Source organism: Filicampus tigris, chromosome 11 (genome assembly GCF_054856515.1).
Source record: "Filicampus tigris isolate MCC_2025a chromosome 11, RoL_Ftig_1.0, whole genome shotgun sequence".
In the NCBI taxonomy this organism is placed as follows: Eukaryota; Metazoa; Chordata; class Actinopteri; order Syngnathiformes; family Syngnathidae; genus Filicampus; species Filicampus tigris.
The window spans coordinates 3,489,601-3,506,738 of NC_141227.1; the positions used below are offsets into that span (position 1 = coordinate 3,489,601).

General features: G+C 41.0%; 1 protein-coding gene across 1 annotated transcript in view; it reads right to left on the bottom strand.

Moving 5' to 3' along the window:
• atp6v1ba (ATPase, H+ transporting, lysosomal, V1 subunit B, member a) overlaps window positions 1-3,936 on the bottom strand; it is a 42,353-nt gene extending 38,417 nt beyond the window's left edge. The window contains exon 1 of the mRNA XM_086045455.1: window positions 3,711-3,936. Within this exon, the coding sequence (XP_085901581.1) occupies window positions 3,711-3,816 (106 nt within the window). The 5' untranslated portion in view covers window positions 3,817-3,936. The remainder of the gene's footprint in view (window positions 1-3,710) is intronic.
• Window positions 3,937-17,138: the final 13,202 nt, after the last annotated feature.

Below are 17,138 nucleotides of genomic sequence, written 5' to 3' on the forward strand. Positions count from 1 at the left end.
TGACCGCGTTTCTACCACTTAAGACGGGAGCGCTGTTGCGTGTTTCTCCCTTTAAAGCGGGGAGAGCGTCTACGTCATTTTCTTTTTTTTAATCCAATCCTCTGTCTCTTAGCCAATGAAATGCATCAGATTATACATGTGACGATGTTGTGGGTTGTCAGAGGATATGCAGAATTTTTTCGAGGAGTAACGGCGGGAGCTCTGATGTAAGTCACGGCAGTGAGATAGATGACAGACTCACGGACTTTAAAGCCACGAAACCATCCAAACGTGATGTGTGGTTAATAGGGATGGGACGAGACCAGATGTCTCACGAGATTGAGTTCGGGAGAGCGAGACGAGACGAGATTTTTGCTAAATTTTGAATATAAAAAATTACCTAATGTAATTTTTTCAGTTTTCAAAATGTTTTTTATCGAACAGACTGCAAGAAAATTAATCATTTAGCTCTAAAGTGCAAATGCAAACAAGAGTCACCTTCGTTACATGCTCTCAAATATTGCTGCAATAACAGCTAAAGCTGAGATCTTTCCTCTTACTGAATACTTTGACAAAATCCAACTGTGCTCGTGGGGCAGTAACTCAATTGTATCTAGTGTTTTATGTTAATTTTTTGGCTTTATTTATTTATATTTTGATTTATATTTTATTATCTATTATTTATTAATAGATGTATCACTGCCTCTTCTTGTTTTTTTTGTTTATTGTATTGTTTTTAAAGTGCTTTGTTACAGCTCTAGCTGTTATGAAATGCGCTATATAAATAAAATTGTATTGTATTGTAGAGTTCAACTTGTTTCTCAGTCAATCTTCAACAAGAGGAATGTCACTGCGTCTGTGTCAAGATTTCTGCAATTCATCGTAGTTCTGGTTTCCTCAGAGCTGCAGATAGGGCACCCCGCTGCTCTAGATCGTGAGTCATCCTGTCCAAAGAGTTGTTCTAGCGCGTGATTACGTCCATAATTAGTTTGTGCGTGGGCAGCTCGGGCTGTCTTTATTTAGACGTCAAAAGTGCTGCTGCTGTTGAGCATCGATGAAAAAAGAAACTTAACGCTTGACACGTCTAAACAAACATGATACGTGGCCAACTTCGGACCAGCTGCACTAGCGTTGCGTTCATTGCCTGCATGATAAGCATTTAATGTGTGGCTCAAAGCCAGCCTCGCGTATCGCCACATCCATGTTGCGAGCGTTGTCGGTCACAACAGCAACTCCGTGATTTGGCCTCGGAAGTTCCCATTCGGTGACAGCTCCTTTTAGGACATCTGCTATAGTCACCCGGACTCCAAAACACCGTCAAAAGAAAATATATCTCGTGCTGTGCAGGGATGAGAAATCTCGTGGCGTTCTAATACCGCGAGATCTCGTAGCACGACATCTCGTCCCATCCCTAGTGGTTAAGATATATGTTCGTAGACAATGTCGATTTTAACGTCTTTGTAAGAGAATACAGCATGGTAATTACCACTCGATTTTTGTTTTAATTAAAAATAGTGCTTCACTTGCATTTTCGGAAAAAAACACTAAAGGTGAATAAACTCGGGCCTGTGTGATAGCCACATGTCTAAACTCAAATTCTTCTGGAATTATGTTTTTATCTGCTATAGGGGCTGAGATATTGATTATATTGTAGGGGCAAAAATGCCAGGTTTTCAAGGGTGACTCCAAAGACGACCGTAGTTTTTAAGGCCTAGATAGACCAAAACGACGTTGGCCAACAGTGACAGACGCTTAGCCCCCCGTGGCGTCCGGCCGGCTGTCGGCACGTCACTCTGGAAAAACACACCGCAACAATAGACAGCCACGCTGACCATTAATGTACCTTCTGCGCATGCATAAGATGTAATACCCTTCCATACCATCTGCGGCAGTAGTCACTATTTCTCATTGTTAGAAAAATCCAACCAGAAAGCTGTTGGCCAGGGGCGGATTATAACAATGTAAACAATGCATTCAGCTATATTCTTCGTTCACGATGAACTCCCACGCGAAGTAAACCCTCACGTTCTTGACACTGTATTGTGAAATACTTACATTGTCTACCCTCGCTCTTGTACTTGTGAGAAGATTAAGGCAGCAAAGGCGGGCTCACTGTTTATCCGCATTTGTCACGTCCCGTTGGTGCTCTGAGCGCTGATTTGCTAGCTAACAGCCAATCAGAGTGACCAAATGTCACGACTGGCAACGCCGATTCAACCTGCGTAAACGCCCCCCAGACGCTTAGAGACGGGTTAAGACACTACGGCGGTGGTCACTACACCAATCAGACGGCGCTTACAGACGCTGCGACGCTTCACGACCTCCGACGTCAGTTTGGTGTATCAGGGCCTTTAGAGAGGTGTCTCACAAGGGCTACAGGCTTTAATGGGTTAATGGTCACTTGCCATGAAATACCAATTTTTCCAGTTTTATGCAGAACATAGGTCAATGTATAGTTATTATCTACTAGATATTTATTTCTTAATTAACTTTATTAGCTGCTGTACCCATCTGACTGATACCATTGAATGACGAGATTCCCCTTATACTTGTGGATGCTCTCAGCAGCATATGGCACATGATAATATGACTGCAACAATGGCAAAAAAAAGCCTATTAGAATCCCTGAAATGTATTTGAGGTTAATCAGAGGCCATTTAAATGGTGGTAGGTACGTGCTGATTCCTACTGTATACATGATTTAAGCATTATTAATCCGAATGTGAATTTGACCTCATCTAGTCACCTAACTTCATAAAGCACATTTAGGTTAAGCCCTATTTACCAACGTTCACCTAGGCTCAATATTTGTCCATTTGCGGTTTCTTTTGTTTATCCCATCCACACGAAATATTAGACATTAAGGAGTAGAATACGTTTTAATAAGATTCGCATTGTAGCGGCTTCCTCAAATTATTGAAACAGTAAGTCACGTGACCTTGCGCTCTGAACGCTGCAACACTCGTGATCCTGTCACATGACAAACATCGTCATCAGTCTTCACCATGCTAACAACGTTATCCCGAGTGTCTGATGCGACTGTTGTAACATCTTGATAAGGAAGGTACAACACAAGCAGCATTGTAACACCATCCATCGCAATATCTAAATAAATCTTCTCAACGGTGGCTTAACCGCAACACCGCAGGTTAACAGCTTAACTCGCAGGCCCAAGACTACAGTGCACTGGTCCCGAAATCATTAACACTAAATATTAAAACTACAATAACGAATGTGAACACAGTGAGTTGAGTGAACAACATCAATTCGTTGAATAGTAGCCACGGCGAATACATCTCGCCAAAATAAGCCTCGTTAGCCACTCTAAGGAATGGCTTGCAATGTAGCTTAGCCAATATGCTACTTGATATGAATGACACGAATCGGAACGTTGTCAAAAACAAACACACATAGGCACGAAGCAAATATACCCAAAACAGTCACTCATTATTTAGCCCTTCGTTTTGTTGCCGGCAAATTAACACCTGTCATTTTTTAATTCATTTAATCATTTCAAACTGCACATACGATATTGCAGAAGGACGTCCTCTTTAGTTGCAACACATAGAGATCGTTGTTATGTACTTTTAACGTCAATATTGAAACAACTTATGGAGAGATGATCATATTTTTACTTTCTTCAGTACATTTGCAAATGTAGCGTGGCATCAGCGTTAGCTTATACCTGCGATAGCAGCTAAGTAGCATCTTGAAGTAGTCAGTGTACGTACTTAGCCTTGGTTGAGAAATGTAATTTCTGGTCACAGCTTGAGTGTGCGTCCTCGCTGCTGCTGACAGGCCGTTGTCCATCGCCCTGTTTGCCACCAATGTTGCCATTTGTGAATAAATGTACGGCAAGTTGAGAAAAGAAACGTTCTTCGGTGAGCTTAGCTAACTGGTGCTGCACAACACAGATGACAGCGCAGTGCTGGTCATATGACTGACTAAGCCGGTGACGAGTGAGCAGTCACTGTTTATGCGCGTCGCCGAGTCTCTGAATGAGAATTTAGTGTGCGGTTTGTTTCTTCATGTGTTTATTACTATACAACCTAAATTAATCATAAAATGCATAATTCGGCAATTTCTAAACAAACTATCATGATCTTTTTTCTCTCTCTTTTTAACATAAGAACTGACTTCTTTTAGCTGTCATCTGGACTACAAGCTGAAACTCAGGGAAATTGGTATACAGTACTGGGGGTAAAGTATGACTAGTACAGTGTTACAATCACATGGTAACCTCTCTCTCTCTCTCTCTCTCTCTCTCTCTCTCTCTCTCTCTCTCTCTTTCTCTCTCTCTCTCTCTTTCTCTCTCTCTCTAAAAATCCGGTCAAATACAAATGCTGGTTGATTTCAGTAGTCATAAAGCAGCAAGTGATGATCAGGATTTTTTTCTAAAAACATGTGGTCTTACCAAAGCAGGATGTAATGCAGACTTCCTTTTGTAATGTTCAAATGAATTAATTTAGTTTTGTTTCCCTTTAAGATTATTTAATAGGTAATTATCTTTTTTCCAATTGTGTGAATGCCTCATAAAGTTGATTTAAAAAAAAGAAAATGGCTCTCTCGATCTTGCCTCCCTCCCTTTGTCGCCCTTACTTCTAGTTCTGATATTGACACTCCTTTAATTCAATGCTTCGAGTGGTTCAAGAGCCTCCTTTTTATTCACACTATGCAAGTTTTTATTTTTAAACAGACAGCGGCAAACACAGTTCAACAATACACAAAATAAATACATTTTAAAAACGGAATCCATTTTACATAGTGCTTTGCTTTCAAGGATTAGTTGGAGTCATTCCCAGCTGAATTTATCGCTTTTGACACAACAAGAGTTTGTTTCAAAATGTGGTGATGATAATGATGATGATGGTAATGATTTCTGTTTCTGAATTTATTTCTGATATAAATGCTATTTCTGCTTGTGTTATTATGTTATTTAGAAATTTGGCTCGTTACAGCTTGAATTTACTACCCACTATCCAACAAAAACTGAAATAGAAGGGATTTGTTTTTATCCTAAACGGAACAACTATAATTTACGAAGACTTCAGAAAGATGTTGCCTCTGTTCCATATGTTGTTTTTTATTGGAATAATCTTGTCAATAATCTTAATTGGAAAAAATATGGAATCTGCCATCTGAATATTTGATTAACAACAAGATAAAAGAAGTATCATTCAAAATAATCCACAGATGTTATCCATGCAATTTTCTTACAGTAGTTTGTTTTGAAAATATATGACTACAATGACTACCAATCTGTGAATAAAAAAAACTTTTTACATTGTTAATGTTACCATACTGTTGGCTAAACTTTCATATACATAAATGTAGATATATTAATCAGGGACCAAATTTTTATGTGTTTGGAAATGAAGTCAAACAATATATTCCTATTATTGAACAATCGACAGAAGACTCTGTGTTTATGTGTTCTTTTTAATGTTTTCGTTGTGTAGTTTTCTTGGTTTCTTAGCTTAGTTTGTTTCCCCCTGGCTGTTGTTTTTGTATAATTATTTGTACTTCGAAAGAAAGCTTAAAAAAAAAAAACATACATAAAAACAAACTGCTATTCACACCAATGGATGTAAGAGGCAGAGCTGGGCATCATCTATCCGGCTATGACGTCTGGGCGGTATTTCCAGCTGACCCATGTGGTCCCAGTCCATCCCTCGTCGGCGACAGCCAATCGACGTCAAGAACATAATTTCACGTCACACGCAGGCGCCGCACAAGCAGACACGCCGCCACATAATATCAAATAAAAACAACAAACACACACGTGCAGCGTGGTGATCGGTGAAATAAAAACAAAATGGGGCACGTCATTGCATCTATGGGACTGAAAGGTATACAAAACTGTTTTATTTTTTATTTGTTTGGCTGTGTGTCAGGAGCGGGCGTGTCTGAAATATAGACGGGAACTCATAGACTGACTAAAGCAGTTGTCACCAACGGTGATCCTCGGAGGCACCTGTCCTGCATGTTTTTCATCTCTCCCTGCTGCAACATACCTGATTCAAATGATCAGCTCATCAGCATGCTCTTCAGAAGCCTGATAATGATCCTGGTCATTTGAATCAGGTGTGTTGCAGCAAGGAGAGATGGAAAACATGCAGGACACTTGCCCTCGAGGAACGGAGTTGGTGACCCCTGGACGAAAGCTTGGACGAATACCCAGCTCTGGGAAGATGTTTGTTTTGGAATGCGGGAAGAAACTGCAATATATGCAGAAAACCCACACAGGCACAGGGACACAGAAACACGAACGATTGTGGCGGTCTCCAAGTAACCACTTCACAGGTCTATGATCTCCCTGGCCAACTTTACATCATCAGACCATAGAGGTCTACTTGCAGTTCCTTTTAAAAATATTTTGTGCACTTCGACCTCCTGCATTGACACCAGCAAGCTAGTTTCTTCTTCCGACATGTCAAGGACTGCACCTCTCGCACGAAAATTTTAAAGGGATTGAGAGGAGCCGCTTTGATTGACGGTGAATCAAACCGGCTGTGTTCACACCAACAACGGCGCAAAACACCCGTTTTTAACTCTGCCAAGCTACATGCATCTGCGAAAATACCAAAACTTTCTCTAAAATAGTTCCCAGAGAACGTGCTGGGATTTGAACCGGTACCTCTCATCTGTGAGGCAGACATACTAACTACTGCCGTGCTACCATTTAATAAGAGTAAATATACTGTATACACTGTATAAGATCACATTTTTACAACTTTGCAATTTACATTTACATTGCTGTATAATATATGATATCCCTTGAGTTTATTTCCTTTGCTTTCCCACAATTTGTTATACGGCATCATGTTATGGCATACAGTATCTTAACTTGTGTACTGATGGCCTTTCTTTAATGACTTTGTTTTAAATTCTTTTATGCTGCATGTGTCACTTCATGTAATTTTAGGCACATTTAACATTCTCTGCCTGTACAATAGCTTGTAAGTGTGTGTTTGAAAATGATATTTGAACCACGGCCCCTACCCAACTAGCACATCTGCAGTCACACATTGCATACAGACATGCATAGATTTGATGGTGGTGGGAAAAAAAGCACTAGAAAACTGAAGAGGTAAGCACTGCTAGGTTGAGGCTGATGGTAGTCCCTTGAGAGCTCATTCAAACGTTTCAGGTTGCATACAAAAAATAGAAAATTAATGCAACTGAAGGACATCTGCCTACACAAGCTTTGCCCTCATTTTTATAAATACCTGTTGTCTCCACTCTTTTATGATGAGTTCAAAGGGATTTGGTCACCGCTTATGTGTAAACTATATTTTACATTCGCACTTCAGCAGTTCAGTGCTGTTCTTACACAAACGGCTTAAATTAGCGCTGCTGAGCAATTAATTTCCTTTTGAACTAATCTCACATCCATCCATCAGTCCCTTTTGTACCGCTTATCCGGTGTTGCGTAGTGGGTGCAGCAGCATTAGCAAGGATGCCCACACTTCCCAAGGTGTTCCCTGACCAGACGGGAGACATGATCTCTCCAGCATGTCCTTGGCCGTTCTTGGAACCTCTTGCTGCTGGGATATACCCAGAACACCTCACCAGGGAGGCATCCAAGAGAGGAGGAAACCCCACATCCACACTGAGTAAAGAACAACTCTGTGTTCAGTTCGTGCTCAGTGTTCAACGGATTAAAAAAAAACACACGGTTTGGATCGAATCACAGATCGGATCATTTTTCAAATCAGCAAAGAAGAAACAAAAAAACAAACAAACAGAACTTTGTCTTTATTTTATTAACCACTTTTGCCCAATAAAGAAATAAACATTCAACTCAAAACACACGAACTGCTCTCCTCGAGAGCCAAGTACAGAGAGAACATATCGGGCGCGAACACTCCCGCCTCTAAGCCAATGTTGACGTCATCTGTCAGCGACAGCCCTCTTATGACAAATAAGCGCAATACAGTTAGAAGCAGTCATACAATAACACTCAACAATGCTCCGTACATTTTCATAGCAGCAACTTTAAAATAAAGTTTTGAATCGTCTTGCTTTCTCTCCTTCGGTCACATGTGCATGCACCCACTGAGTGAGGTAAAAGGAAAGAAGGAATGATCGACGATAACATTCGCTGTTAAAAAGGAAATAAGTATGTTTGTTTGTGTAGCTTAAGTGGACAGTTCACAAGCAAACCCACAACACGTACCTTAGTCCGAATGACGGTGTTGTTGTTGTTGTTTTTGTAAACTGCACATTAGAGGCTAAAGATCTATAATGTTTAAACAATGTTGGCACCACTGTGAGAGAGGCATCGAGGCTGGAATCGTTTCACAAAGTACGCCACTAATTTTCACCGTCTTACCCTGCAACAAACACCTCAAGGTCTCCGCACCCATCCACATCGGTGACGGCTAGTTGAGTTGTGTGGGGTTGTTGTCGTAGTCGGGAGGAAGCATGGCCTCGGTTATGGCTGAGAACATTGGCTCTGAACGCTGGGTCGAGCAAAGTGGAGACAGGAATACAGCGAACCTCATCATTGTGACCTGAAGAGAGGAACTGGCTTAAGTTAATAATAATGTCATTGTTTTAATGACAATGCATTTCAGTTTTAGAAATTGTCCTTTTAGGATTGTCCTAAAAGTTTGTGGAATGGTGCAGAGCCCATTATGTTTCGGGGAAGACCTGGTTAAATACGCCTCACTGGGCATTCCTGCTTGCCCCTCCAGTGCATCTGCAAATTTAGTTACAAAAAGTAGACAACATTTTGGGCTAGGTTTCACACCGCAGGTCTTAATGCTCAATTCAGATGTTTGGGGGAAAAAAAAACAAAACGATTTTTTGGTGTAAGCATTCTTATTACATTATAAATGCGTCCTAGGTCTCTCTCGTGTTGTGAAGACATGCGTCTCCAAAGTGACCCACATGCGCAGAAGAAGAGATGACGTCACTCACGACGCAGTGTTTACGTAAGTAAATGTGTCGGGGCATTTCTACAGTGAAGCGTTTCGGTCGAAGGTAGAAATACAGTATTTGGGGGGAATTATGAGGCGAGGCTTTTCGATCGCATTTCATGGAGACATCACTAACGATTTATGTCACGTCATAACCGTGCGTAAAAACTTCGATCTGAACCGTGGCTGAATAACTACTATCACCATAAATGTTTGCTTTATGCTTCATATTTGAAGTGGGCTTAAATCAAAGTCAAATATAAAGTCAATACTGTTGCCCAAAACAACTTTGCAGATTCAATCTCCCCAGCTGCCAGCAGTTTCCCTCCGACCGCTCGGAGCGCATTTTGGGCTGCAGATGATGTCAATGTTGGATGTATGCGACCTGGCGGTTCAGACTGTGGTCGCATTGCAAAAAATCAGACACGTATCCGATCTAGGACCACATATGAAAGTGGCCCAGGTCATCATTTGAAAAAATCGGAATCAAGGCGTTCAGACAGTCATGAAAAAAATCAGATCCAGGTCGCATATGAGCAAAAAAAATCTCATCTGGATCGCATTTGCCTGCGGTGTGAACCTAGCCTTAGACTCGCAAAAAGCAGGTATATTGGGAGGTGGGGTGTCACACTCTGGCGCACTATTGGGAGTGCAAGGCAGTTTTCAATTGCCCATATAACGTGCAAAGGCCAATACAGCATCCAAGGGAGATATTGCAGTTTAACTGTCAATGTCATCCACCAGTGGTACCAAACCTTTTTTCTGCCACAGACTGGTTCTTAGCGGAGCTGCCCTCTTTCTCACTCCCTCTGTCCGTGTTCGACACCCGGCTATGTAGCGATGATGTTGGCCGCTCTGTTACAAAGTTGCAGCTTTGTAAACAACTTCAGCTGAAACGAAGAAAGACTAGAAAAAGGTATGAAATTCAGACAAGCCCTTCTGACTAGAACATTCAATTGTCCCTTTCATCACCTAAGTGAGCCAGGCACCATAACGGTCGGATGCCTTGCGTGGACGTCCCAGTCGTTGAACTGGCAAGCCCAGTTGGTGTGACTCACCCACCGCACCGCCACCATTCTCATGGTCAGTCAGTCGTGGTTGAGAACAAACTACGTAAATCTAAATCACTGTTTGCTTGGTCATCCTGACAGTTAGTGGTGGGACCTCTGTAGGTGTCCACCTTTGAGCTTGGTCCAGGACACACCTGTTGTCCAGGGGCTCACGGCTGCGACGATGTTTAAGTTGATCATGGTTAAAAACCCTCACCTTGGATCTTTTTATTTGGTTCTTGACAGGGCGAGTACCTTTCATGAGATGCAACACAGGATCTCCAATGTTTACTGCGTGTGGCAACATTTATTGGCATACTGTCTCTTTGTGCGTGTACCTGACTCAGCCAGAGCTTCTCTGGTGACTAAGTGGGCCAGCACCAGCCTTCCGCACATCTGTTGGACATACTCTGGGCCCAACGGTTGCTTGTCCGGGTCGGGAGGCAGCCCCGCCGGATCACTCACTTCTCGGCCAAACATCATGAGGTTTGGCGTGAATCCAGTGGCACTGTGCTTGGTCAGGCCATGACAGTGTAAGGGACCGTCAGCCAGACCGTCAGCCAGAACGTGGCTAATGGGTGGGCCTGGAAAAATCAGGCTAGACCTGAATATTTCTCTCACTGAGCACAATCCTCCTGTCCCGACACATCGTATATTTAAATAAAATGACAAACTGAATAATATGAAGTTCAGATCTTCCTTAGACAACCACAATTATGCCATTCTTAATATTCGATAAAATAAAAACACACACACACACACACACACACACACACACGCACCCCCCCCCCCCCCCCCACACACACAAGGAAACACAAATTCAAAAATGATTTAACCTCCTCAGGCTTAGTGTCCACATATGTGGACAGCACTTTCTAGCTCTTGTGTCCACAAGTGTGTGTACTGTGGAACTGTGGGTGTTTTGGACATATACTATGTGGGCACTTACACTGCCATCTTGTGGTCCCAGAAGAGAATGACATACTACAGTCAAAATACAGTATACAAAATACGGTATAATACAATACAATAAAGATGATGCTTAGTTTTTCATTTAATTAGGTTCCAATAAGCCCAAATAGCAAAAAGAAATAGAAAAATGCATATAAAAAACAGCTTGGGCCTTAGGAGATTAATAATAATTTACTAAAAATTTTAAAGTATATATTTCATGATTGTCACTGGGTGGGCAGTGTGTCAATCTGGGTGGGCCTGTGCACACCCAGGCCCACCCATAGCGCCGCCCCTGCCCTAATCACTGTGCAGTGCGTGAGGTATGGCGTTGCGCCACACCCACTCGGATGCAAACGACCTCAGTTACAGTCACAGCTCTCTCATCAGGGATTGGAAATGCCTCCATTCATTTCGTGAAATAATCTTGTTTCACAAGCACATAGCTGTTTTTACACTCAGTCTCGTTGAGTGGTCCCGTAATGTCCAAGGCATTGCACTCTATTGGGACCCTCACCTGGACAATTCCCCATGGAGCTCGAGGTCTCTTGAGGGGGCGGGCCCTGGATGCACACCTGGTACAGGTCTGGCAACAGAAAGCAGCATCCCCTTTTCTGTGGTACTAGTAGTATCGGGTTTGTATTCTGGCCATGGTCCGTTCTACACCAAAATGTCTGCCCATGGCACCGTCATGCATCTGTCTCATCACTTTGGATTGTAGCTTGCGTGGCAGCAGAATTTGTGGGTAGAATTGGGTGTCATCTAGGCAAGTAGAAGTGACGGGCCAGAACTCCACGTCTGAAGTAGAGTTGTTTCTATTGTACATCTTAACTGGGTTGCATGGCGAAACTGTAGTCCATCGTTGCATAAAAGCCTTCTTTGCAGTGCTGCGTCGACATCTTTTATTTAATACTGAAGCAATTCATCTGTGTAGGTAAAGATGTGAAGCTACAGTATATTATTTTATATATACTGTATAGTTGGGAAAAAACAGCTGGGTAATAAAGCAAAAACATTAATTATTACTCAAGATTTGGGTGTGGCCCTATCAAATGCTGATTGTTTGAAAACAAGGAAGTTAGAGATGAGAACAAACTTGTTCTGTTCTCTTGCCTTGCCACTTAGTGTAGAAGGTAAGAAGAAGTACCTTTGTACATGGCAGGCAAATAACACGTGTCACATGTTGGTGTGGAATTAGCATTTGAACATGGCTAAAAGCTCCAAAAAGTTTATTTTTGCTAGATACAGATTCTTTAATCCACTGAAAAAAAAATAGTTTAGCTGAATATTTATGATGTTATTTTTTTATAACTGACATATTTAAACAAAAATGAGTAATCTTCAAAACTTTCCAAAAGACTGCTTCAGACCCCTCTAACTCAAACACTTTACACTTCTGAATCCGTGCTTCATTAAATACCAATACCAAACAATTAGGTAGGGGAGAACAAAAGGACTGTCATAGGAATGACACCCTGCAATCTGATTATTGGTCTCTTTCACTCCGGCAGCTGCAAGGATCCATTCCACACATATACGGTCACTTGACTGAGTAGATGGTCTTTGACATGTTTGAAAACGTCATATCCCGGGTCCACTAATGAATAACAACAGAAGATCCTGCGGGTCACAGAACACACCTGGCAAGGCATATCAAACAAAGGACTAACAAATTGCAGTGCTTGAATCGTATGATCAATTTATTTAAACAGTTTAACAATGAACAGTTTATCTTCTACAATGACTGATATGTTTGCGAATGAATATAATTGCTCAGCCTCATATTTAACTCCAAGCTTCCTTGATAAGTCAAATTCAATTCATCTGTATGCTATAAATCAAAAATGATTCAGATTAAAGAGATACATTTGTATGATACTGCTGATATTTCCATGAAAACAAATCCCACCTTGAACTAAAACAGATTTGAAATACTAAAACATGAATAATAAATACCTTGGCACGACAAATGGATTTCACCTACCAAATCGGGATTATAATTTGGTGAAAAGTAGTCCCTTCCAAAAATGTTTACCTTTGGTGTTGGTTTGAAAACATTCTGTGTCATATCTATGGAGCAGTAGCTCATCTACATATTACTATTCTGCAGACTGACTACTGTCAAAGTGCCCTTGACCAAGGCATTCAGTTCAGGGGAGTTTGCCTGCCTCATCACTGTGTTCTTGCATGATGCCTGCATGTTTGTGATCTGCTCGATTATGTCGTGTGCAACAGAAATAGACACATGGACAAAATGGTTTGTCCCGTTTCTGCAAGAGAAAAACCCGCTATGGTCAATGGAACAACTTTAAACTTCCAAAAGTAATGATAGAAAAAATACTCAAAATTAACCAATGACATTTACAGACAAAACCTTTATTTTCGTGGTACAACTGAAATACAGTGTGTGTATGTATGTATATATATATATATATATATATATATATATATATAAATCATCCGGAATGAATCTCTATGGTCACGTGTTTACATGTGACGTGATCTATTCCAATCGGCCGTTTATTTGCTCCACCCTGTTAGTCAGATCAGCCGTGTTACAGCCGTGTGACACGCGGCGATCGATAAACATCATGTGATCTATCAAGATGGAGTTCATTCATCTATTTAGCACAGTAGTCGCAATTGTTTTAACACTTTTATTCAAACAGCATCTTGATAAAAACAAGTTACCAGTACTTTAAAACAAGTTCTCGTGCCGCATACAGGCTCTGGTAAGTCGCTGCAATTCTAAAGTGCGTTTACAACGACGTCACTACGCATTTACGTCAAGACAGAGCATGCGCAGACCAGACGCAGCCTGGCCATTCCGATTGAACTGTTTACATGTCGCTCGTTCGGATTGGCAAAAGGAATACACCACCCCTGTGAACCATAATGAAATTGCATTCGGATTGGGCCATTTTATTCCGGTTGGGGTGTTTCCATGACGCATTTTCATTCCGATTGGTCATTCGGATCCTTTCTAATCGGAATACATGGCTCCATGTAAACCCAGCTATTGTTTTATTTGAAGCATTTCTGTGAATGAGACACCACATCTGAAACATCTGAGGATTTTAACTGTATAACATTGTCGTGAAAAGGAGGAATAACCCTTTCATTGAAAGTATTAAAAACAATGCATTCATAGTACAGATTCACACACCCATGACTCTCCACCATGTCTGCCACAAGTACATTCAGCACCTTTCTTCTTGTGCTATCAGAAAGGCAGTATGTTTTCTTGTATTCTTTAAAGGTCCGGTCCCCACCTGGCTTGGAATACAGGTCTGATTTGGCAGCCTGAAACAGTAACAAAACAACAATATTTTATCAAGTTCCGGATAGTTCAACAATCAAGCTGAGAAAAGTACTGTAACACTAGTAGGCACTAGTTGCACTGTGATTGAATACAATAATGCCTGTACATTGTTCTATCAACTAAATTGATGAGTGAAAACATCTTCAGGGCTTAAAGGGGAAGTCAACCCAAACATATTTTTTTCAAGAATATGTTCTATGTAGGCCCACTAGTTGAAACAAGGCAATGTGATTAATATGAAATAGGAGTTAAGCAGCAAAATCCACCAGTTTTTAGCCTTTGCTGGGGGCGGCCATTTTCTCACTTCTGTCGACTGAAAATGACATCACAGACCTTCAGGGCTCAGATAACGACCAATCACGGCTCACCTGTTTTCTGAAGCTGAGCTATGAAACACCAACAATCAAATTTAGTAAAACACCACGTTCGCTGTACAAAAACGGCTCACGTGGCGAAAACACAGGCGACAGCTCGTCTGTGCTATGGCATGGGTTGTCTTACTTAGTTACTTACCCAGAGTGACTCAATGTTATTGAGGTCAGGTGACTATGATGGCCACTCCAGAACAATCACTTTTTTTCTGCTGTAGCCACTGAAGGGTCAACTTGGCCTTGAGCCTTGCACCATTGTCATGTTGACTACATTCCAGTGCCTTAGTTGCTCACACACAACCAAATCATCAGTTATCCACCTCCATTTTTCACAGTAGGGACTTTTTGTCATAAGCCTTGTTGATTCCTCTCCAAACATAGATTTATGATCATAAAGCTCAGTTCCGGTCTTATGACTCCAAATGACTTTAGTCTACAAGTTTTGAGGCTTGTCTTTGTGCTGTTTGTCATTACAGTGGGCTGTTTTGTGAGTGTGCAGTCATGGCTTTGCATTGGCAACTTGACCTTGTAACCCATTTTTGTTCAACCACCTCCTTACAGAACAGCTAGAAACACAGCCACATCATTTTTTTTGTAGAGAAACCTGCATTTCAGCTGAAGCTGATTGAGTTATTTATTTATTTTGGCACCCCAAACAATCGTCCGAGCGGTTGTCATTGACATGTGTTGGTCTACATGTATGTGACATGGTATCAACTGAGCCACTATTTCCCACTTCTTTATCAATCTGAAGCTCTGAACATGAATGATTGGCATCTTCAAATCAAATTTATATAATTTTATGAATATTTTGATATATTTTCTCATAGATCCTTTGTGGGTCCTTTGGCTTTCTCAATGGCTCAGTCCAGTAAAGTCAGTGCAGCCCTGGATAAAATGTGCAGGAGTCTTTCAAGATCTTATTTCACGTCATTTCATCAGTCATTATTCTGTCATTATTTCAGGCCGGCTCAATCCATTCGTTGTCATCAGCGACAGCCAATCGGCGACCAGGACGTACTTACTACGTCATTTGCTGGCGAAGGACATGCAGATACGAGGAAAAAACAAATAAACACACAGTGTTGTGTTGCTTACCCTGATTGTTTTCACATCGTTTGTGTGTCCTTGTTGCTCCGAACAATTTGCGTTCTGCTGCAGGGCGCAGGGCCCTAGCGCTGAGCACAGGCAGGCTCTGTGCATGTGCGTGCGTGTGTGTGGCACTTTCTGCCACTGACTGCTGCGTCCACTCGCCCTCCCACACAAAGCAACAACAAAAACAACAACAAATAAACAACAATAAATGTTGCGTATTGCGTAATATAAAATTAAGATGTTACTGATCCATTTGACAATACCTTTGGATTATTTGGTCACTTTGTGGCCTCTAAAATTTCAGAAAATTAAGAAAGACATTCCTTTTGTCCCAGTCGACTAAAAAACACATGGTCGGACATACATCCCTGGTGTGTATGTATGTACTCTACGTATGTATGTATGTATGTATATATATATATATGTATATATATATATATATATATATATACAGTGCTGTGAAAAAGTATTTTCCCACCTCAAATTCTTATTTCTTTTTTATTTTTTGCAGAGTTTTCCCATTTAAATGTTTAAGTTCATCAAACAAGTATACAGTATATAAAATGTAGTTTTTACATGATTTTATTTATTGAGGTAACAAACCTACTCAATATGTGAATCAATAAATGCCCCCTAAACCTTATAACTGGTTGGGCTACCATCAGTCGCAACTGAAGTTCAGCATTTTCTATGAATGGCAATGAGTCTTTCACATCTCTGTGAAGATATTTTGGCAAGTTTTTCCACGCAGAATTGTTTTAATTTAGTAAAACTAGAGGGTTTTCTCAAGGCTTAGGGTTGTCCAGAATTTTTTTAACACTTTCCGGGACAGTGGTCAGTTGGTCACTACAGTGGACATATATTCAAAAGTTTCTTTCACCTATATGTATAAATATTCGGGAAAAAAAAACTTAAAAATCCTGACATAGGTTATCATAATTCGTGCATGAAAGGGTTAAATTCATGCCACAGCATTTCAATCTGATACAAGTCCAGATTCTGACTAGGCCACCCCATAAGCATTCTATAAAGCCATTTAGAAATTTACTTGATAGTGTTTTGGATTGTTGCTATGCTGCACAACCCAAGTGCGCTTCAAATTGAGGTCATGAATTGATGGTCGAAAATTCTCCTTCAGGTTTGCTGGTAAAGAATGAATAATTCCATTATTCACAGCAAATCGTCCTGATCCTGAAATAGCAAATCAGTCCCAGGGGCGGAGCCATGGATGTGCACGGACCCACCCAGATTGACAGACTGCCCACCCAGTGAAAGTCATGAAAAAATATCTACCTTTACATTTTTTGTAAATTATTAAATTATTTTTCAATTTGTGTTTTGTTTTGTTTTTTATTTTATTGAATATTAAGAGGTGGCACGGTGATCGACTGGTTAGCACGTCTGCCTCACAGTTCAAAGGGTGTGAGTTCGATCCCGGCCTCCCTGT